At 39.9% G+C, this 21,820-nt stretch overlaps 1 protein-coding gene across 1 annotated transcript in view; it reads right to left on the bottom strand.

The window, feature by feature from the left end:
- The window catches only part of TPH2 (tryptophan hydroxylase 2), a 103,160-nt gene extending 82,447 nt beyond the window's left edge, over positions 1-20,713 (bottom strand). Inside the window, exons 1-5 of the mRNA XM_077111448.1 lie at positions 18,220-20,713; positions 15,691-15,843; positions 12,924-13,107; positions 12,713-12,813; positions 7,804-7,871 (exon numbers count right to left, since the gene is read on the bottom strand). Of these exons, the coding sequence (XP_076967563.1) occupies positions 7,804-7,871; positions 12,713-12,813; positions 12,924-13,107; positions 15,691-15,843; positions 18,220-18,324 (611 nt within the window). The 5' untranslated portion in view covers positions 18,325-20,713. The remainder of the gene's footprint in view (positions 1-7,803; positions 7,872-12,712; positions 12,814-12,923; positions 13,108-15,690; positions 15,844-18,219) is intronic.
- Between the last annotated feature and the right edge of the window lie 1,107 nt (positions 20,714-21,820).

The raw sequence follows: 21,820 nt of genomic DNA, 5'->3' as shown, positions 1-21,820 counted from the left end.
AATTCTGTAAAGGATAGAATAACTTCTAAAAATGCCAAGGCATTTAGTTCTCTCGCTGTTGTTTTCAACTCGCACTTGATACCACTTATGTCAAGTTAAAATTGTTATGGCTACTTCAGAAGGAAAACAGGAAAGGTGTGGCCTTATGGGCCGAGAAAGACATTTCAATTCTACAAGAGAAACATTCTTGATGCCCCCGAATGTGACCTTCCTCAAAAAAACCATTCTAGTCCTCTGGGAAATGACCCTAGTATTACAAATATTGGTTTTGTTCTGCTTTTCAATCTACTACTCTATTTCAGAGAAATTAAAGTATCAAAACATGGTGTTTGTGTGGGTGACACTCTCAGCTGTGTCACCTTTAGTAAGTTACAGAAGGTCTCTGAACCTTGGTTTCGTTCTCTTCAAAATGAGTACAGTAATGGCACGACCTCAAAGCTTTGTTGTGAGGTTAGACAGAGAACATAAGTGCCGTGTTTAACTCGGTGTCTAGTATGTGGCAAGAATTCAAGAAAAGGAAACTGAAATTACCTGAATATGCGAGCTGAGAGGCCCATAGATGTTGAACACTTCTACCCCAACAGCCATTTGGGGCTGAGTCTCGTGTACTCCAGCCCCGAGCTGACCCCTCCAGCCTTTGCCTGTCTGAGACTCACTGGCCTGAAAAGGCCTCAATTATTCAGATGGAAGAAGCAAGCTATATGCATGATTTACATGAAACTAAAAGGCGTCCCCTCACACATTGTATTTTTTTTAAAGCCTCTCTAGACCAACCCCCCATAGAGCCTGAAATTCCTTACTGGATTTACTATTTAAGATTCCTTATTAGTTTCAAATAAGTTTAACAATTAATGATATGGATTCAAAGAACTATCAGCTACTTAACACATGACAATAATAATCAAAGCTATCACTGATTCATTAACTTCTTATGCCAGTCAGCCTTCTGGGCCCTGTATTCACTCTTAATCCTCCCAACCAGGAAAGGTAGGTATTGCCACTGTTTTAAGGTGAGAGCCCTGAGCTTCAGAGAGACAGTCACAGCTCATGGCCACCAAGCTTGTAAGTGGTAGCCAGTTCTGTCCACCTCCAAAGCCTATACATTCTACCATACATTCTGCTACACCAAGCTACCTCTGCTCTTATGGGGACTAGTTCTGCAAATATTGCATTAGCGCCCACTGCGTAAAGCAGATAAAGAGGGTCTTGAAGAAATACAATGGAAAACAAGTATACATGGTAGCCAGCCTCCAAGATGGCCTCCAAGAACCCCACCTCCTGGTATTTATGCCCTCATGTGGCCCTTCCCACACTGTATCAGGGTTGGCCTGCAAGGCTAAGAGAATACAGCAGCAGAAGTGGGCCTTACGTCTGAGGCAAGTTATAAAAGGTCTTGTGGCCTCTGCTTATTCTCGTTCTTCACTTGATCTGCGGGAAGCCAGTTGTCATGTCTTAAGGACACGCAGGCAGCCCAGAGGAGGAGCCCACATGGAGAGGAACTGAGTCTTCCTGCACACAGCCATGTGAGTGAGCCTACTGGAAGCAGATCCTGTGGCCCCCGTCAAGCCTTCGGATCATTGCGCCTCTGGCCATGACCTTGACCATGATCCAGAATCACCTGGCTAAGCTGCTCCATAATTCCTGGCCCTCAAAAACTATATGAGATATGAAATGTTTGTTTTTTTTAAGTTGCTGAATTTTGAGGTAATTTATTACCATGTTACTAACATGGTGTAAAAATCAAAAGGAAGTCAGAAATTAAAGAAAGCTTTGGCCAAGGGGAGTGGAGGAGCATGGCAACCAAAGGGTTGTAAAAAGGTTTGGATCCAAATACCCATCTACAGATGAATGGATAAACAGACGGTGGTGTACAAATACTACAGGATATTAGCCATAAAAAGCAATGAAGTACTGATACTTGTTACAACTTGGACGAACCTTGAAAGCATTATGCCAAGTGAAAGAAGCCTGGTACAAAAATATCACATATTGTACTGATTCCGTTTATATAAAATATCCTAATAGCTAAATCCATAGAGACAGAAACCATATTGGTAGTTGCCCAGGGCTAGGAAGAAGAGAAAATGGGGAGTAATTGCTTAATAGGTACAGGGTTTCCTTTTAGGGTGATGGAAATACTTTGAAACTGGATAGAGGAACTGCTTGCACAACATTGTGAACGTTCTAAATGCCATTGAATTGTTCTTTAAAATGGTTAATTTTATGTCATGTGAATTTCACCTAAAATTTTAAAAAAAGGGTGGGGAGACTGGGACATGATGATGGTATACAAAAAGGGATCAGAGGAAGTAAGAAAATGAAAATAATAGCTAACACCTATACCTATACAGTAGTTCTTATCTAGTCTATTACTATATTAGCTCATTTAATCCTCATAACAAATTTATAAAGTAGTAGTAAAGCTATCCCCATTTTATTTTATTTTATTTTTTTTTTTAAATTTTTTATTTATTATTATTATTTTTTAACATGGGCCAGCACTGGGAGTCGAACCTGGGTCTCCAGCATGGCAGGTGAGAACTCTGCCACTGAGCCACCGTGGCCTGCCCAACCCATTTTAGAAATAAGGAAACTGAGGCATAAATGATAAAATAATTTGCCCAGAGTTAGTTACTCAACTGATAGGTAGTAAAGCTGAGATTCACCCCATCACTCCACAGCTGCCTCTCACACCTAAAAATGAAAAGGACAAAAACAACCACTCTGTCAGGGTCTGAGTACACCTCAGGCCTTTGGTCTAGATTCCTTGATTTTTGTTATTGATTAAAATAATAATAAAGGACATTGTATAAGAATGCTCCATTTATTCCATTAAATCCTGAAAATACTCCCAGGAAAGACGCAGGGGATACATTATCTCCATTTTTACTGAGGCTGAGAGATGTTAAGCAACCACTTTGGATCCTGAGTTTGAGATCAAATGCGCTTTCTTGGCAAATTAGGGAATTTTCCGATTTGAAGTTAGATAACCTCTGACAGGTTAGACTTGGAGTCGGACATGTTGCAATTCTCCTTTACCTTACTCATTCACATTACATTTGCCTATTTACATTTCAGAATCCATGGAATTAAAAAAGAAAAACATCAAAGAGAAAACAGATGAATGAGAAGAAATCTAGGCCCCTGTGTTACCTTAATTTCAACCAGGAGAAAGTGCATACATAACAAAACACAATTATAGTAATATTCAGAATTGATTTAAGCAAATATGAGTGACATAATTAAAGTCGGGGCTCCGGGCCTCTTTTCAGGTGAGTAAGATTGGTTGAAGCAACCACTACTGCCCACCCCAAAAATATAATTAAATTAAATATGCCTGGCATATTGTTGAAGAACAATGATTATAATAGCCCCAAAGAAAAATGTGTTTATTTCTAGTCAATTGGAAAAAAAAAAAAGTATTACTGATTTTTTTTTTCCTCCAACAATATAGCAATTGTGGAATCCACAGGAATGCAGCAAAGCTAATGCCCAGGTTAAAATATGAAGGTGCCAATGACAGAAAACTGGATAGTTTCAGACAAACCTAACAGCTACAACATCACAGCCATAATTTTCTTTCTCCGTATGCCATCTGTCCCCCACGCACTTCCATTTCCTCTGAACTGCAAGTCTGTGGGCACATCCCATTATCAAATCGCGGGGAACTTTGTTGATGTCCCATGTGCTAGAATTTTATTCATTTGGGGGTGGGGGAGGGGTGGGATCAGGGCTTTAGATGTTCTCTCAGACAGTGCTCTCTCAACCCACAGCATTCCTTCTCCGGGCTTCTATGGAGAATGGTATTTGCACTAATGAGTGCTTCCTCTGCCATTATTGGAGAGGCAATTAGCCCTTCCAGAAGCTTGCTGCCACGGAGCGCAGGCCTGACTACCGACCTCTGGGTAATCAATTGAGTTTCTCGGCTGAGCTGTCAATCAGAATTCGCCTGAGTGGCATCTATTGACAGCTCCTAGCATGCTGGCACTTTTCTACTCCCTCTCCTCTTTCGGGTTCATGGTAATACAGACTTTGAACCTGCTGTTTTTTCATCATAGAGCAGAATTTTTCCATTTTTCTCTGCTTGTGTTGATTCTTTCCCCCTGCTTTATCCTTTCAAGACTATCAGAGAAAATATAGTATTCAACAGGAATCCCCCAGAGGACTTCTTGGCTTGGGTTTCAATATATTTTATTCTGTATTTCATTTCTTTTTTTCCTCTGCTCCTTACCTTTAGACACCTCAATCTATATCCTGCCAATCCCTACCACAGCCAGGAGTAATCTGTAGGCCACCTTCTTTATTTCTGATCATCCAATGGACTTCTCTTCAGTGCCCAGAAAGCTTTAACTGATTATCAACAGGGAATTTAATTGTTCTCCCAATGTCAGAATGGTCCCTAATCATATCACCAGCTATATTTGTAGGGAATTCACATACTGGATTTTTCAGGACCAGCCTGATTGCAAAATAATCTGCTCCTCAAACCAATGAGAAGCAATGGTTCCAAGCTTTGGCTGAGAAAATCAGGGGATAGCAGATTTTTAAGTGGCTGTCAGCAGCCACTTAAATGAATTCATTTTAAGTAATCATTTTATTGATGTCTTTCTCCTTTGCTCACTCAGAAGGTCATCAGCACTAGGAAAAAAAAAACCTATTTCAATTAGAAATCACATCTTTATTTTCTGTAAACTAAAAAGGAAACCTTGCTGCATGGCATGGCAAACAGGAGACAATGAACAAGGCCCAATTTGGATCTGTTAGCATCTGTTCCCCACCCTCCACCGCCTCCATAGCAGGCACAGGAGCCCGCAAGTGTGTCTGCACACACACAGAGACATACACTGCTGGCTATCTCTTATCCATCCACAAACTCATACGCTGAGAAGCCTGAGCTGTGACAGCATGAGGGACATTACAGAAGGATCCTTTGCTCTCTGACTTCCACAAGTCCTGGGTTCACTTGTTTTCCTGATTTAACCACTTCCGCTAGGCACCTTCCTCATTCGCTCTTGGAGCACCCAAGGCAATGGGCAATCTGTAATAAATATTTTGACAGTTTCTCCCACCCCGAAAAAATGGGAAGAGGTTTGATTTCTATGAAATCTCTCCATAAAGATGGATGTGGGGCAGTACAAAAAGTATCGGAATATACAAAAATCTTTAAGTGAGAAGCTGAAGGAGTTTGCTCCAAGCAATACTTTCAGAAAGATTCAAATTGTGTTATATGTTAAAGCCTGTGATATGAACAATGGCGTTAGTGAGTCTAAAGAGGAAAACAATGAGTTAGTTGGAAACAGCAAAGGCAGCTTATGGGACGAGGAGAGGGTTATAATAATAGCTGACACTGAGCAGTGATTGTGTGCCACACACTGTGTCAAGCATGCCCCTGCATTCTCCTTTTAATCCTTACTACAGTGTAAAAAAGTATGATATTGTTAACCACATTTCACAGATGCAAGTCACAATGCGGTGAGTAGCTTCCCAAGACCATGCAGCCAGGAAGTAATGGACACAGGATGTGAACCCAGAGTGTCTGGTTCCACTGCCTCTGTTTTTTATCACTGTTATTCTACCAGGTTGCTACAAACTCAGAACTGCCAAGGAGAGAGGGTTCTAACAGGCCCTTGGATTTCCAGTATTTCCCTCCTTTCAGCAATGTGTGCCAATCATCCCTCAAACTCTCTGAAACACCCTTTGCTTTGACTCTATTTCCAGCAAACAACCTTCAGGTTATAATATGGCCTCCTCTGGTATCTTGAGGACAGGGAGGGTTCTCTAAGTGATCTGGGAGTTGTTCCCCACTGGAAGTGGAGGAACCAGCAGCTCCCTCCCACCTCAGCCTCCCGAACATCCAGCTGCCCAGGGACAGCCCCATAAGCCTGAGAACTGCCCAGCCCTCTGCACTGAAGACGGGGCCTGGAAAGCCCAGCTCCATTCAGCCTTTCTTTGCATAAAACCTCACCAGTTACACACTCCAGTTTCCAATTTCTACTCTTTTTTGCCCATAGACACCATATCTCAATTTCACCTTTAATTATGGAAAGGTGGCAAAATGCAAATTCTCATTAACGTATGAGAGCCTCACTCTCCATCATCTGGACCATATGCTCTCTTCTTCTCCGATATAAATGTTTTCTTTAAAATTAAATGATTCCCCCTTCTCAGTGCTCCATTAAAAAGGTTGGCAATTCTATTAGTGTTACCAAAACATAAGCTTGCCTTTGTTTTGGCTCTATCAAGAAGAAACAAATAACATTTGAGCTAGTCCCTTAATCGCTATGCTAACAAAATTCTTTATATATACATATATGTGTATGCATGTGCATAGGTATACACATACATGTTCATATAGACATATATATTGCTTATATATGTATAAAGCACATTATAGACAGCATCTCTATGTAAAGTACATATACACATATATATGTATGAAAAATGCATTACATACAGCATTATATATAAAATACATACCCACATAAATATATACATATATATGTAGCTTGTATATTATGAAAAATGCATTATATACAGCATCTATATACCATATATATATTTATATATTTATAAAATCTTCAGGGCTATTTTATCTGAGGGCAAATACTCTGTCAGGCACTGAGCTTTCACCATGTCCTGGACACTTCATACCCCAAAGGCTAGCCCTGCCCTCATCCTTTCTCAAGACCCATCTATGCAGGCATGACTCAATTCCATTAGGAGGGCCTCCAAACCAGAGGGGACAAATCTTAACCCTTACAAGGACTTCTCAAGGTCCGAGTGAAAAAGTGTGCTCAGCCCACCCGAGCTGCTCATGACAATTCGACTAGAAATTACTGGGAAACTGAGTTAATGGTGGGGTGCAGAGGTGGCATGAAGTTGCACTTGGGCCAGGACAAGCCGTGTGCATGCTGACGTCGTGAAGGGGTGGAAAGAGCAGAGAGGGTGGAGAAGCTGCTTGGAACAGAGGAGACAAGAATGGATTAGACACCTGTAGAGAAACAGATGCAAAGGAGTCCTGGTTCTCATGATTACAGACATGGTAGAGAGAAAATGAAGGCTGTCTGGGGCTTGGGGGGACAAGGGAATTGCACCCAAGCAGAGGGGGCAATGATTTCCCAATGAGAGGTGCAATAGAGAATCCTCTCCCTGTTCTTTAAGTACCTGTGTGACAGAATAAAAAGAAGTCTAACATCCACTCCATTTTCCTAGGCATGGCCTGGTGGTCACATTATCTTATTGCTGGCCGCAAGCATGTCCTGTCACTGACACTTACAACCGGATACTATGTACAGTCCTCACCCCAATACCAAAGTTTTCCATTTTCATCCCAATCCTGATCTGGGATTGATTATGACACATTTCCATTAACACCTTTCTTTCCTATTACAGCTGCTTAGGTGAGCCCTCTCACCTTGCTGAATCCTCTACTTTCACTGGAGAAGGTGGAGACACTGAAGGAGGTTATGAAAAAGTCAAGTCAAAATTAAAAGGAAAATATATTTTCCAAGCCCTGCAGAGTACGCAAAAAATAGTTCCATGCCTTAGTAGAGCTGTGAACAAGATGGTAAAAATGTAACACTTGGCATGGGGCCTACAGATCACATTACTTTACAATTATACCAGGATGTCAAACATCAATGTTGACATTTAAAGTCTACAGATTTGGCAAGTGTTTAAAACGGTTCATTTCTGCCTTCTGCAAAAGTTAAAGTGAAGGGAAGACAGGTCTGTTTAACAAAGCATTTGTTTTTGCTAACTAGCCAGTGACAAGTCTCAGGAAAGCATTTTACAGGTACTTACTATTTATAACCCATGGCCACATCCACAAAATACTTTCTTCTCTGTCGATAGACATTGTCCTTAAATCCCTTAAACAGAAAAGAGATTAGTGGTTTAACAAGGTGCAGAAAAATGAGTTACAGCAGGCCTAAAAGAAAATCATTCTGCTGTTTATTGAGTGTTCAATTCAAATGTAAATCTTATCCTTCATGACCATCTTTATGACACAGGCAGAAGCAAATCGCACTTACAGTAAAACCTCATTAAATTTGGGGCTGTACTAATTTGGGGTGCTTGGAAATTCGGGTTAAAGTTTATGTCCCCACTAAGCAGGCAGAACAGCTTAGTTAAGCAAATTAATAATGTGAACAATTTCTTTTGGTTTTCAAGTATCATTTACATATAATTGATCTTAATCACAAATTAGTTTTATCCTATTCATTAAAACAGATCCTTTAATATGGTTATTCGGTAAGTTAACCTAATTTTAATTGCTTTGTGTAAATGACTATTCTTTCACTCAGAATAGTCATCAAATCCCCAAGTTAGTATGAATTAAAGAGGTTTGCTGTATTTTTATAAGTACAGCCACACAATGTAAAATCAATTATAAAAGGATTCATGCGCAGGGTAGAAGGTAAGCTCCACTCCATTCTGAGTTCCTATGATTCTTATTAGTCTTAGCCAGCATTAAGACTTTCACCTATCATCATGCACTCTGGAAATTAAATTATCATGTCTGTCATTCTTCAGTCAAGTGGAATCCTGAGAGGACTTCCTGATTTACTCAAGACTCTCCTCTCTTCAACACACTTTCCATTTTCCTTTCCTTTGGGTCATTTCAGACAATCAGTTCTTTCCAGGGTTGTTGCTTCAAGCTGCTGAAAGCCCAGAAGGAACTGTTCGATTTACCTTCTTAGCTCTGTAACCCCTTACAACCCAAAAGGATAACCAGGAAGCAGTTGTCACTCTGAGAATGGAGGCCAGGCAAGAAGTCAAGCTGGTAGGATTATGGGATCTGAAAGCAGGAGAATGGGGACTACAAAAGGCCTACTTTACCTCTGTGGCAAATGAGACATTTCTGCAAGGTTCAGGGGCTTTCCAAGAAATAATTCTCTCATCTGGCTAAAGGAGAACTGACCTTGAAGCCAGAACCTACTGTTTTTGCTGGACATAAATAAGGAACTTCCATTATCAATGACCTTCTTTGGGGGAATGACAAGAGCCCTACTAGTGGGAGGAAGAGAAAGACAGAGACAGACAGTGCCCTGAAAACACCTTAACGTGCTGCACAGATGAGGTAACACTGCCCCATAAGCTAACACTTTCCTTCCTCTGCTGCGAATTGGGAGTTTTTGAACTGAGGAACATGGGCAGGCTTATGAAGTCCTAAAATGTGTGTATACAAAATCTTGTGACCATATTGTCACGTTCATAACTGAGTCTGTGACCTAAAAAAGGGTAAGCTCTCCTGCTGTAAAGGGTAGATGTTTGAAAGTGTTTCAATGCATACTGGTAAAACCAGGCTACCTGGAATGGCATGGCTGAAGAATTTCAAGAAACTTTAATATTTATAAAGAAATCAGGCCATGCCCAAAGGAAAAGAATCTTGTGAAAAGCACAGCATCTGTTTCCTGGTTCTGCCAGGAACTCATTAACTCAGACACCATGACCGGACACCATGGAAACAGCATCATAATCTGCTGGGCTTCCCAAAGAATCTTGACTCGCTTTCCTCAGCAAACACCTGCACCTTTTCCAGAAATTCGAGAGAGCGATTTACTCATCATGCCTCATTAGCCTAGAGTGGTGGTGATTATGCAAAAGTTGTGGGCAATCCAGGGCTTCCTGGATTGAACCATGGACTGGCAAAGTAGAACAGGGGTATCAGCTACACTAGTGATTACAGAAACACAGCATTCCTTTACCATCCACCTGGACTAAAGCCAGGGAGAGGGCCGCTAGATAAAATACAGGACACAGTTAAATTTGAATTTCAGATAAACAATGGCTATTCTTTTTTAGTACACATGTGTCCCAGATATTGCACAGGATACTCTCTGAAATTCAAACAAACTAGCCATCCTTATATATTGGTTTCCTAAATCTAGCAAACCTAGAGGCCATGGATTACTTCCCACACAAACTATCCCCCCTCTCTCAATTTAAATCAAGGAGAACTGGAGACCAACCAAACTTGCACCCTAAACTGCTCAGTTAAATTTACATTGGCATTCAAATAGCTCAACCCTGGCGGCATAACTGAATCAGCTGGGGAGCTTTAAATAATACTCCAAAGCCCGCCACATTCCCAGAGATTCTGATTAAGTGCTCTGGGGTAAGGTTTCGGCATCAGTATTTTTCGCAAGTCTCCCGAGGTGATTTAAATGGAAAGCTAGGGCTGAGAATCACTGAGCTAAGCTATAGTTCTCTGACTTTACAGCTCATCAGAATCTCCTACAGACCCCATAAATGGAGATTCTAGGGCCCATCTCTGAAAGCACTGATCCAGTAGGTTTCAGATGAGCCTCAAGATACTGCATTCCCAACAGGCACTTTACTGACGGACCTTGAGCCACTCTTTGATAGACCCTCCCATTCTAGATCCTTGCTATTCACAGTGTGGTTCCCAAATCTCCAACACAAGCCTCAGTTGGAAGCTTGATGAAAATGCAGACTTTGAGGCCTCACCTTTGTTCTTAGTGAATCAGCATCTATGCTTTTTTTTTTGGGGGGGGGGGGGGGCATGGGCAGTCTCCAGGAATCAAACCCGGGTCTCCAGCATGGCAGGCAAGAATTCTGCCACTGAGCCACCGTTGCACCTCCCAGCATCTATGTTTTAATAGATCCACCAGATGATGTTTGCTCTTTAGAATTTATAAGGCACTCAGCTAGATATTTAACCTCTCCTAAGGAGCTTCAGCAATCTTACTCCAAGACTCTTCTGAGCTATCCTATCCCAAGAATCCCTGTGTCTGATTCAAGGAGTGGGATTATTCTAGTCTCATTGAATAATATCCTGTAAGAACGCCTACCTACCAATATCAAATTTGCATAATGAACATTTGAAGTTCCTATAAAAGAAATGTGTATGGCAAACATACACACACCTACCGCCCTGAAGCAGGGGATTGCTAAGTACTTGCAATTATTTCAAGTGGCTGCACAGAAAATAAGAGAAGATATCATAAGATGGGTATAATTAAGAGTCACGGTTAAAACTAAGCACAGGAAAATTTATGCTGGGTATGAAAATAATTTTTTTTCACAGCAAGATTAATAATTCCTGCGGTTATTCCATTAAAATGGCTGAGCTATTTTCTCCATGTTAGATAATAATCAAACTAGATTAAGGGGGACATTTGGAAATAGGAGGCTAGAGAGAAACCCTTCACTGCGCAGGCACTAATCTGGATGATTTACTACAACACTGCCATTCCTGGAATTAAAGTATTTACTCTTGCCAAAATGCTTTCCAGTTGTTTTATTAACCAGGCTTTTCAAACACCCCTTTGAGGTCTGTAAGTATTCTATTCTCACTTTTTACATAAAGAACTTGAGGTACTGAAGTAGAATGACTTGCCCAAGGTCATCCTGCAAATTAGCAGCTATGTCTATGCAGGCCCATCACCGCAAAGTTCTTAACTCAGGTTTCTTGTGCTCATGCTGACTCCTCGGGGATGGGGGATAGGGAAACATACCTAATGGATGGTTATTATAAAGGTACTCTCAAATGTTTTTCTAAATATGGAGGCTTACATGCGAATTACTGTGAAATACACTGACATGCTAAGCTATGAAGCCAAATGTAAAACTGTGTCTCTGAATGAATTCACCTTTTTGAAAATAATGCAGTTGAATCAGGTCTGTCTGACCAGTTGTTTGAAGGTTATATTACACCAAATGACTGACCTGATTGAAAGGTTCCCTCTTATTGAATCTGTCATAGTTTCCTTTAAAGCAGTGGTTCTCACACTTAAGTGTGGGCTACCTAAAACATGTCCCGGGTAGTGCTAATTGTTGCTGGTCCCTTTTGGTGTCGATAAACTGTCAGACTCTCAGATTTCCTCCATTTAAATAGAATGAATATCTGTAAAGTATTACCTTTTTTTAGCCTGAATGATCTGTTTGGATACTAGCCTTTCATCTGCCTGTTTTTAGATAAGGGACACTGGGGGGAAATGCTTGTAAGGAATGAGTGCATTGCTAACTTCTTTCAGATTCTTAACTGAACTTCATTTTGACCATAAAGAAGTTCCAAATCTCTTGTGTGAAAAACTGATGTAAAGGCAGCAAAGAAATAATGGGAAATCCTTACCCAAGCATCATATTTCTTTAAAGGTGGCCATTTTTTATTGGAGTAGCAGAAAGATGGTGGTAGATAGATTCGAGGTAAATGTAGGAAGAGATGAATCTTCCATCACACCTTTATTCTAAAGCTTTTTGCTTTTCCACTGACGCTGAAATCAAACACATCACTCTGTTCCTAATGACCTCCAGTGAAGCAAACAGCAAGGAGAATTTTATTCTCTCGCTGAGCCCTCATAATGCCCCGTCCTCTCTAGTTTCCCAAAGGTGTGCTCACTTTCAGTTCGTCGTTCTTCCAGGGGTCACCATCTGCACGGATGCTTCACCGGCTGTCTGATCCTACAAAAACAGTCTCCAAGGTTTGGAATTTCCTTCTCTATGCAAACCTTCTAAAAATAAAGGCTATGTGGGAACAGCATTTCTATTTCTAACATGCTTCTAGCCAAAGCATGTGTAACAGGAAAGCTTTATAATTTGAAAATTGGCTTGCAGTTATGGAGGACAAATAATAAATTGCTCTACAATAAAGCATTGCAGCATGGAACATGGTGCACAGAACGCTGCCTGGCACAAGGGCAGAGCCCAAAGAGCACATGTGGAATGGTTTTTACTGGACACTTACTGGGTGATCGGCATCAAGCTCAGAACCATACATGAGAACTCTGTGAGAGCATCTGTCTAACTCAGAGATCTTCCGGGGAAACCAGGGCACATCCTCTAACTCTGTTGAAAACACAGTGCAGGTTCAAAAATATTAGCGCACATATTACGTTTCCCCCTTGGAGACATTTGTCAGATTGCAAAATCACCCAATGAGCAAAAACGAGCCTTGCCTTCTTCTTCGGTCCAAATGTTCTCCGGCGGATTCAGCGTCACAATTGTGGTTTGAAATTTCAACAACTGAATGAGCTCGTTGAATTCTGTCTTACCACACTCACAGTCCACAAAGATTTCAACCTCAGAACTTCTGCGCCGGGATTTCCTAGATTCGATATGCACCATGTTGACATGTTTTTCCTGTGGAGACACAAACAGCATCTTTAAAGCACGTTCAGGGTACAACGGGCTGTTCTTGTTCAACTGCTAAGCCACAAGGTCCCGAGTGTCCATGAAAGGAGAAAACAATTCCCTCATTCTCTGATTGACTGAAACTTGGAAATGTTTCCAACCATTTTCTCTATTGATAAAAAAGCTGTATATTTATGTCTCGGGGTCAGGGTGGGGGGGTTCCATCTCATTTTAAAAGTGGAGTAGAGGAGGATATTAAAGATATATAAAGAGCCTTATAAAATGTATTATAATTATGAACATCATCATTTCCTAGAATGGTTCACATCCCACTGGTGAAATGTATGAGGGAAAATAGGTTATCCTTTACTTATGTGTGTGTGTGTATATATATATATATATATATATTTCTGTTTCCAAAAGAACATAACTAAAACTCAAACCCCTGATTTATGGTGATAATAAAGTTTCCTTTTGAAGTAAAATTGTGCAAAAATAATTAAAAAAAATAAGTACATAGTATAAGTGGCAGGCAAATTTGGCAGAAACTGGAAAATGATAGGAAAAATTACTGAAGTATGGGAAATTACCTGAACTGTAGCCCACCTTGTGGGGAAATAAAGAAAAAGGAGCAAGAAAAGCAGCTAAGAGAAGATCTCTGAAGGCAAAACCAAAACAAAACAAAAAGAGAAACAAATAACTTACTGTTGAGTGAGGAGGCTAAATAATGGTAAAAATAAAGAACCCCTAAATGGGACCACTTTGGAATTGTTCCCTTCAGCAAGCTGCGAGGATGTGCCTCTACCACTATCACCCCACGGCAGTTTCCAAGGGTAAAGTCTCCTTACAATAAGGTACAAGAGAGGACAGGAATTTAATATTTAAAAAGCAGGGGTAAATTTCCCCAGTGATGTAATCTTCCTTACCGCTTAATTCAAAACTAAAGCTTTCTTCTCTATCTCAGCCCATCCCCAAATAAGCAGACATCTCCCATCACTCCAGATAGTACACTCTGATTATCAGCACAATTTCTAATACAATCCTGGATCTTTCAGAATTTTCAGCATAGGAGCAGGGCAGGAAGTTTCCAATGCCAGAACAAGATCAAATCAAACAGCACCCTTTCCTATATCAAGAATTGAGTCATGTAACCAGGAAACTAAATACTCTTTTACTGTATTTTTATTAACCTTCGCAAAAATGCCGTATTTTCTAAATTGTCTGATTATAAAAGTAAGACCAGTATTAAGGTCAAGGTTGAAGACACATCCCATACATTGTATCACTTTGGGCAGTGGATGTCCACTGGTTGAGACAGAGTAGGTATTTTTTTGACAAGGGAGTTCAGGTGGCTTAACTGGTTTAGCTAAGAGCTAAGTCCCCATGATGGCAGAGTGAAAACTTGAGTCTAGGGCTGCTAACTCAGTCCCCAGGGATTTATCCACTGCACCCAGCTGTCTAATTGAATTGGCCTGCTTTTGGGCACTGTGTGGAGACAGCTCTTGATGATATAATTATGTGTAAAACATTTCCCCAGATTTCCATTACCACCGTTTATGGTGTCTGGACCTTGCCTTCAAGGTCAAAACAGAACAAGGAAATATTTACCAAATCAAACTGCCACTTCCTCTTCTGTGATCATCAGAGAGGTGCATAATAATATTTCATGTTTGTACACTTTACAAAGCACTCACACTCATATTATTTCATCATATCACATTAAGGTAGGAATGATTATTGCTATTTTACAAATGAAGAAATTGAACGTAGGAAGCATCTAGTGATTGGCCAAGCCAGGAGAACAGATCTGAATATTCTGACCGTAATTCCAGCCCTCTCTGCTCTGTACCAGCAGCCTGAGGCCCCCGCCCCATGCAGAGCTAGGCTGATTTTACAGCTCTGATGAGCAGCTAATACCCATAAATGAAAAGTGTTTGTAAGGGAGCATACTTGATAAGGGATAGGGGAGGTGTCAGTGTACCCAAATAAGAGGGCAATAGCTTTTCTAAGCTTTTTTAGCCCCATCCCAACCAGGCTTTAAAACACAGATCTGAGCCTGGGAAAGGGCTACTGCATTTTTTGTAAGACAAAGGGAGAAGTGGCCCTACCACTTATACATGAGGAGTGTGACTCATCTTTATGAAAAGACACTAAAGTTCATGAATCAATGAGAATACCTATACTAACATACCTTACTTTATGTAATAAGTGTACTATTAGGAAATTGTGCACTACTCAAATGTTAACTATTCAAATCAGGCTCTTGATATTTAAAGAAACCCTGTTAAGCTCCTTTTGTACTTGCATTTTCAGGTGTGAGGCTCACATTTTTTAATTACTGACTTCCTCACCTGAGAACAGTCTGCAAAGTTCCTAATAACTCTGAATTAATAAATCATAGTTCACATAAATCAGCTTACATCATTGTCTGACAGATAACTCTCCTGGTAAAGCCTTGTGAAGTTTGGCTTCCTTGAACTTTTCAACACATTATCTAGAAATTGAGTCAGTAAGGTTTCACACCAGATGCCCAGGTATTGTAACCAGGTACACTGTCACTTTTAAAGTTACACGATGATATTTTACATTCACCTGAAAGAGTCTCAGCGCTTTTACCAATCCACCAACTTCATTTTTCAAAGAGAATATGACTGCTGTCTTGCCACTTTCGGTAGCACTTTCAGTTTTGTTGCTTCCCTTGTTGCCTTTCTTGTCATCATTTTTGCCAGAATTAGCTTTATTTAGCTTCAGGAAGGCAGAGGCACAAAAAAATTTATCAGTTAGGATTCCAGAGTCCTCCATAACCGATTTCTTTTCAGATATTCCATTCATATGCCAGAAACCCCACAATCACATCAACTCAAAGTGACGTTGTCAAGTCACTCATAACTTTCAGTTATAATTATTGATCTAATTTACTCTTTGCCGTTATTCTCCAGGGCCCTAAGATATCATCTGGTGGCTGAAATCAAAGGAAAAACAGGTTTGTTTCATTTCAATAGCAAGAAAAGCATCTGACCATCATAAAATATCATATATGAATTAATCCCTGCCCGTTTATCTTACAGGATAAAATTTCGTCTGTTAGCCTAATTGCATCACATGAAACTGTATAAATTACTAAACATAACAAAACTGTGACCAAACATATATTTTCCCAATAATATTTCTAGCTTCAATTGTATCTTTAAAACAAAATATCCATTTCATTCTGAAATCTGTCAGGACATGTACTGAAGGTGGTAACGTTACTTTCTGCAATTAGATCCACGCTATCAACACGAATCTACCTGTAGAAGCTCAGCAGAGAGGAGAACATTCAATTTTAAGGCCACGTGTGTCAGCATATGACATCTGAAAAGTGGCTCCTAAAATTCAGCCACCATCAAGGCAAACAAGAAAAGAAGAAAGAAGGATGCAAGCTAGCTAGCTAATCATAAGGAACAAACAGTAGAATCTGAGGAACTGAAAAGGATTAGCACTTCATTACCACACAAGATACTCTAATACATGATTAAGTAACGGTAATTAGTCCTGTTGGCTAAAGATAAAAATGACATATTACAGTAATTCAGATCACATTATTAGAAATGCAGGGGGAGAAAGCTGGAAACTTTCATTTGACAGACAGTGCAAAATTATGATGTATTCTTGGTGTGTTCTTCACATGGAAATGCAGCATTGGGCAAAAAGAGAACTTTCTCCCTGGCAGATGGTGACGTAATATAATCACACTCATGAAACTGAGAAATATATGTTTGATGTTTCTACATGTGAACAATGATGTGCCATTGTCTTTCTCTGATTCCTCCACTGGCTTTATATGCCCATGTTAGTATTGCTTCACTCATCAGATTTATATATAAAAGAAAAGATAGAAAGATATTTTATTATTTGTGACTTGAGGGAAAGTTTAGTCAGACATTACAGTTGACTGTATATTTAGTCACTAAAAGTCAGTTTTCTTAGTATCCTCAACATCTGCCTCCTCCTCACCATGCAACACACAGATTTTACATATTAAAAAAATATTTTTTTTACATGAAAGAATTATACATTAAACGTCACTCTGAGTTTTCTGGTTTCCCTTCAAGCAGGCCATTACGACTTAGAAATTTCTCAGTGTGATATCTCATTCCAAATATTCATGATATTTAAATGTTAGAAAATCCTTTTACATTTTGGTCTCATTTTCACAGAATAATTTACACAGATCCCCAAAATTTGCCATGATTACTTCTGAACATTTTTAGCAATAATAATATGTCAGTGCAACACAACCCTCTGGCACATATTTAGAGCTACAGTATTAAAACAGATTTTTCCATGGTACAGACTGAATTGGAATTGGTTGATAAACTCCAATAGTGTAGTAATGAAATACCATTTAATATTTTTAATGACTAGAAACGAACACATTTTTCTTTCACTGCTGTTTTTATTAAACCCAGAAACTGTTAATCTCAAATTAGTATCTAAAATCTTGCAAAAAATTACTTTTTAATTGTTTTAATATTTTAAATGTAAAAATTCCTTTAAATAGTGAAAGAAGTGGCATATTGTTTTCGTTACTTCATCAATTAAGCTGGAAAATGGAGTAATGAGGAACGCAGAAAAACTTTTGAAAGGGGCCCAATATTTCTGGGCCCCTTGTATTCAAATAGCTTGTATCTGGAGACAAGAACAGAAAATATTACTTCTGTGTTTAAAGACCAGGCTTTGTAAATGGACAGGAGTGTAGGGGACAAAATAATCTTGTAGGAACCACAGAAATCTATTTACTCTCTTCTTCCGGTTAGTCCTCATAAGAAATGCCCTTACAAAATTCCACACACTTTTTCTGGTTGTGAATTTAAGACATTGTTTCACACAACCTCTTATTCTTAATTATCAGGAACTTCTTAGCTTTCTTCTTATAAACTTTGAGGAAAGGAAGTTTAGCACATAGAGCTCAGTATACCCATTTTATGGAGGAAGGAGGAAAAGGTGGACAGGGTAGACAGATGATAAAGGAGGAGGAGGGTGCGCTCACCCTACACCAGTTGTCCATATGGGGAGGACAAGGAAATGGCTACCAGAAAACACTCTTTCCTCTGGACAGTGCCAATACTCTGTACTCACTGTTAAGCTGCCAAGTAAGTGATGCTCTTCCGGCAATGCTGAATCCAGGGAAAACCCTCTCCTTGCCCAGTATTTACTGGAAAACATCATCATTGCCGGCTGCATGGGTCCTGATGCAATTTGCTTTCTCTGCACCAGGTGGAGCAGTAGCAGCACTGGTGGTGCTTGAGATAGGAAGGGGCGTCAGACCAGCTGCTTGCTTGGGGCGCTGTCCAGAATCCTGGAGCTGAAGAAAGAGCAATGTGAAGCCTCCCCTCCGTGGGCTCCTTTATATGAGCAGCTGGGGACTGATGAAAGACTGATTAGAAAGAAACTCATTTCTGGTTGGCGATGGGCATGGTCAGATTACAGACCTGCAGCCTGAGGTTATCTGTGCTAGCGGCGCGATTCGTTTCATAGGTCGAGTAGCTGTTTGGGTGAGGGTGGCAAAGAACAATAAACAAGGGGAGTGTTATTTGTACAAGGAAACATCTGTCCCTCTCATCTCTCAAGCTTGCTACTGGCAAGCTTACGTCAGCTTTTAAGGGACTGTGAATTCAAAGATTTGGTGCTTTCTTCTTCTTTATGTCTTTCCAAAAAGGGGAAAATAATGTAAGAAATATCAGGACTGCTAAATCCTTAAGCCATTTTGTTTTATGTTAATACAGTTTTCTGACCTGGTAGATTTTATGACTGTGCGCATGTTATGTCCATGTGTGCGCGTGACGGCTTTCGTAAAAGGCACTGCTTCCAAATCGCGTGAGGCCTCTGTGTGGAGGGATATTGTATCATAAAGGAAATGTGAGGCTTTGATTAAGCTGCATGTACAGACAGCTCAGATGCTAGTCCTAGAATTTTTCTAAGTGGCAAGTAAAAGGAACTAAGTGCCTACATATCAGTTTTGGGGTTAATGCTGTCGATGGCTAACTGAAATTTGCCTCTCCACTTGTAACTAGATCACATTCAAAATGAAACCTGCATAGACCCATTGATATCCTTACCATTCAAACTTCTGAGCTCCACAAAATTCACCATGCCACAAGAAAGTTTTCTAACCTCCTGAAGCAGGGAAGACCCTTAACCAAATACGCTCGTTTGACTGCAGAACTGAAGAAATTGGAGGCTAGCACTGTTTGTCTATGTACAGAACAAGATGCAAATTTTTTTCAAAATGAGAATGGGTGAGCTAATATTAACTGGATTTTAATAGTTTCTGGACTCTTGCTGGTTATTTTTTATCTAATTCTGGAAATACTCCTCTAAAGATCAGCTCTGACCAGATAATAGTAAAGGCAAGTTTAAATGTGCAGAATGAAGTAATGTTAATAATAATCATAGCGATCATGAAGTGCTTAGTATTTTGCCAATTTTATTCCAAGCACTTCTGCAGGTCAAAATGAGATTCATAATCACAACAGTACTTAGAAGACAGTCACTGTTACTTATATTTTATCTATGTAAAAACTGAGGCACAGTGAGTTTAAGTAACTCGCCAGATGTTTACAAAGCAAAAGAGTGGTAAAGGCAGAATTTGAATTAGGAAATATGGCTCCAGAATCCATGACCCCAGCTTCTCTAGGGAAGACTATTCCGAACAGAGAAAAACATCTTAATAAAAATAGATTCAAGAGACCATACCTAGATTATTTCAGCTGGAAAGGATTTAGGAAGATGACTAATTCAACAAACATTTTTCAGTTTGTGTAAGGCATCGAAAATGAGTCTTGCGGATGTAAAGGTGAATGTGATGCAGTCACTCCCTCAAGGAGATTACAGTCTAGCAGAAAGAAAAAGACATGCAAATAGACTCAGGAAATAAAATATAATGACTTCCCTAAAGAAGACGTTAGAAACATAAGGGAAAGAGTGTTCAATGCAACCCCACAGGAGAGTCAGAGATTTCTTCAAGGTGTGGCCTAAAAGCTAAACTTTAAAAGTGAGCTTGCAACTCGGCAGGTGAACTCCCCCTCATGTGGGACATGACTCCTGGGGGTGTAAATCTCCCTGGCAACGTGGGACAGAACTCCCAGGATGAGCCAGGACCCAGCATCATGGGATTGAGAAAGTCTTCTTGATCAAAAGGGGGAAAAGAGAAATGAGAAAAAATAAAGTTTCAGGGGCTGAGAAATTGCAAACAGAGTCAAGAGGTTATCCTGGAGGATATTCTTATGCATTGGCAGGAATTGCTCACTATTATTATCATTCACCCCTGTGTGGAACAAGTTTCTACTACGTTGCGTTAGGAGGCCACAGGTTCAGCATGACAAAAACTTTCAGCAAATGATCCCTTTATTTTTTGCACAGAATAAAGTCCATAAAGGACAAATTTCTCCTTGTCACTTATACAGCCCAAAGAGTAAAGACAGCAGGGAAAGTCCCATCACAGCCAATCTCCTGGGGTGGACAAAAACGTTCTGGTCGATGTAAGTAGATGACACCTCTGCATGCCCCACTTCATTCTCAAAGGACAGACAAGTCTACACTGTTTGACTGTGGTTTTTATCCACCTGGTGGCGGGGGGATGGCCCTACCACTGAGAATTCCTGTTCTGATAAACATCTGGGGCTGCTCCTTCCAGGCTTCTGGGCCTTTTCATTAAACTTACCACCCCCCACCCCCACCCCAAGTTGTGGAATGGCACACAGTAGAAAGGAGATGGGGGTAGCAGGCAGGAGTTTGGTCATTTATTACCTCCCAGTGTCACTTCCCCAAAGAAAGAGGTGCAGTAGGTCAGTTCTATGATGGCCACTTAACAAGTGTCTGTGATTTCTCTAGCACCCTAATTTCTTCAACTTAACCACATGAATGAATATCATACTAACTAAATTTATAGCATATCCAAGGTATATTCTGGATCTAGTTGTATAGTAACTTATCAATAAAAGGAAATGAAATAAGCCTGACATGACTCACTTTTAGGAAAACTCAAGAAGACTCCTACATAACGCCATTTTCTTTTCTAAGTATTCACAAACTTAGAATCATCGCAAATAGCTTAATGTAAGTAGCCATCTATAATGGCACTTTATAAGTGGATTAAAAAAATAAGGCTGTAGCATGGGAGGAAAGTTAGAGGTTCCTTTAGGGCCTTAGAAAATTCTTAAAAGTTTTTCAATTGACTTTGAGAGGAGAGTCTTCACAAAGTTGATTATTAGTCATGACAGTCAATAGGAATGTTATACTTGTGTTCACATAAAAAAATTTCCAGGCTAGTATAGCCCTCAAATGGCTCCTACCGCTTCCACTCATATTACAACGGATGAAGGTGTTTATAACACTATAGAAAATTACGTGTTCCTGTTTTCATTCCTAAATACCACAGAACATGTCAGTTCAAAAAAATGCATAAACAAAGATAAAGAAAAAAATGAATTTAAACTTTGCATGATTATGTTGACATAACCACCCAGACATCTAAACAATACAATCTAAAATTAAGTCACACAGAGTAATTTAGTGCCAGTGTCTGACTGAATGTTTCTAATGTTGTAATATAACCCAAAACAGCTAACCACAACCTTAAGCATCAATTTTTCTAGTGATAAAATATTTACTTACTGTCAGTAGATACTATTTCCCATACTACTAAAAATGCTTTATGCAGACATGATATGTGGTTGTT

This window comes from Tamandua tetradactyla, chromosome 7 (assembly GCF_023851605.1).
Source record: "Tamandua tetradactyla isolate mTamTet1 chromosome 7, mTamTet1.pri, whole genome shotgun sequence".
In the NCBI taxonomy this organism is placed as follows: domain Eukaryota; kingdom Metazoa; phylum Chordata; class Mammalia; order Pilosa; family Myrmecophagidae; genus Tamandua; species Tamandua tetradactyla.
This window is presented reverse-complemented; position numbering and strand designations above follow the sequence as displayed.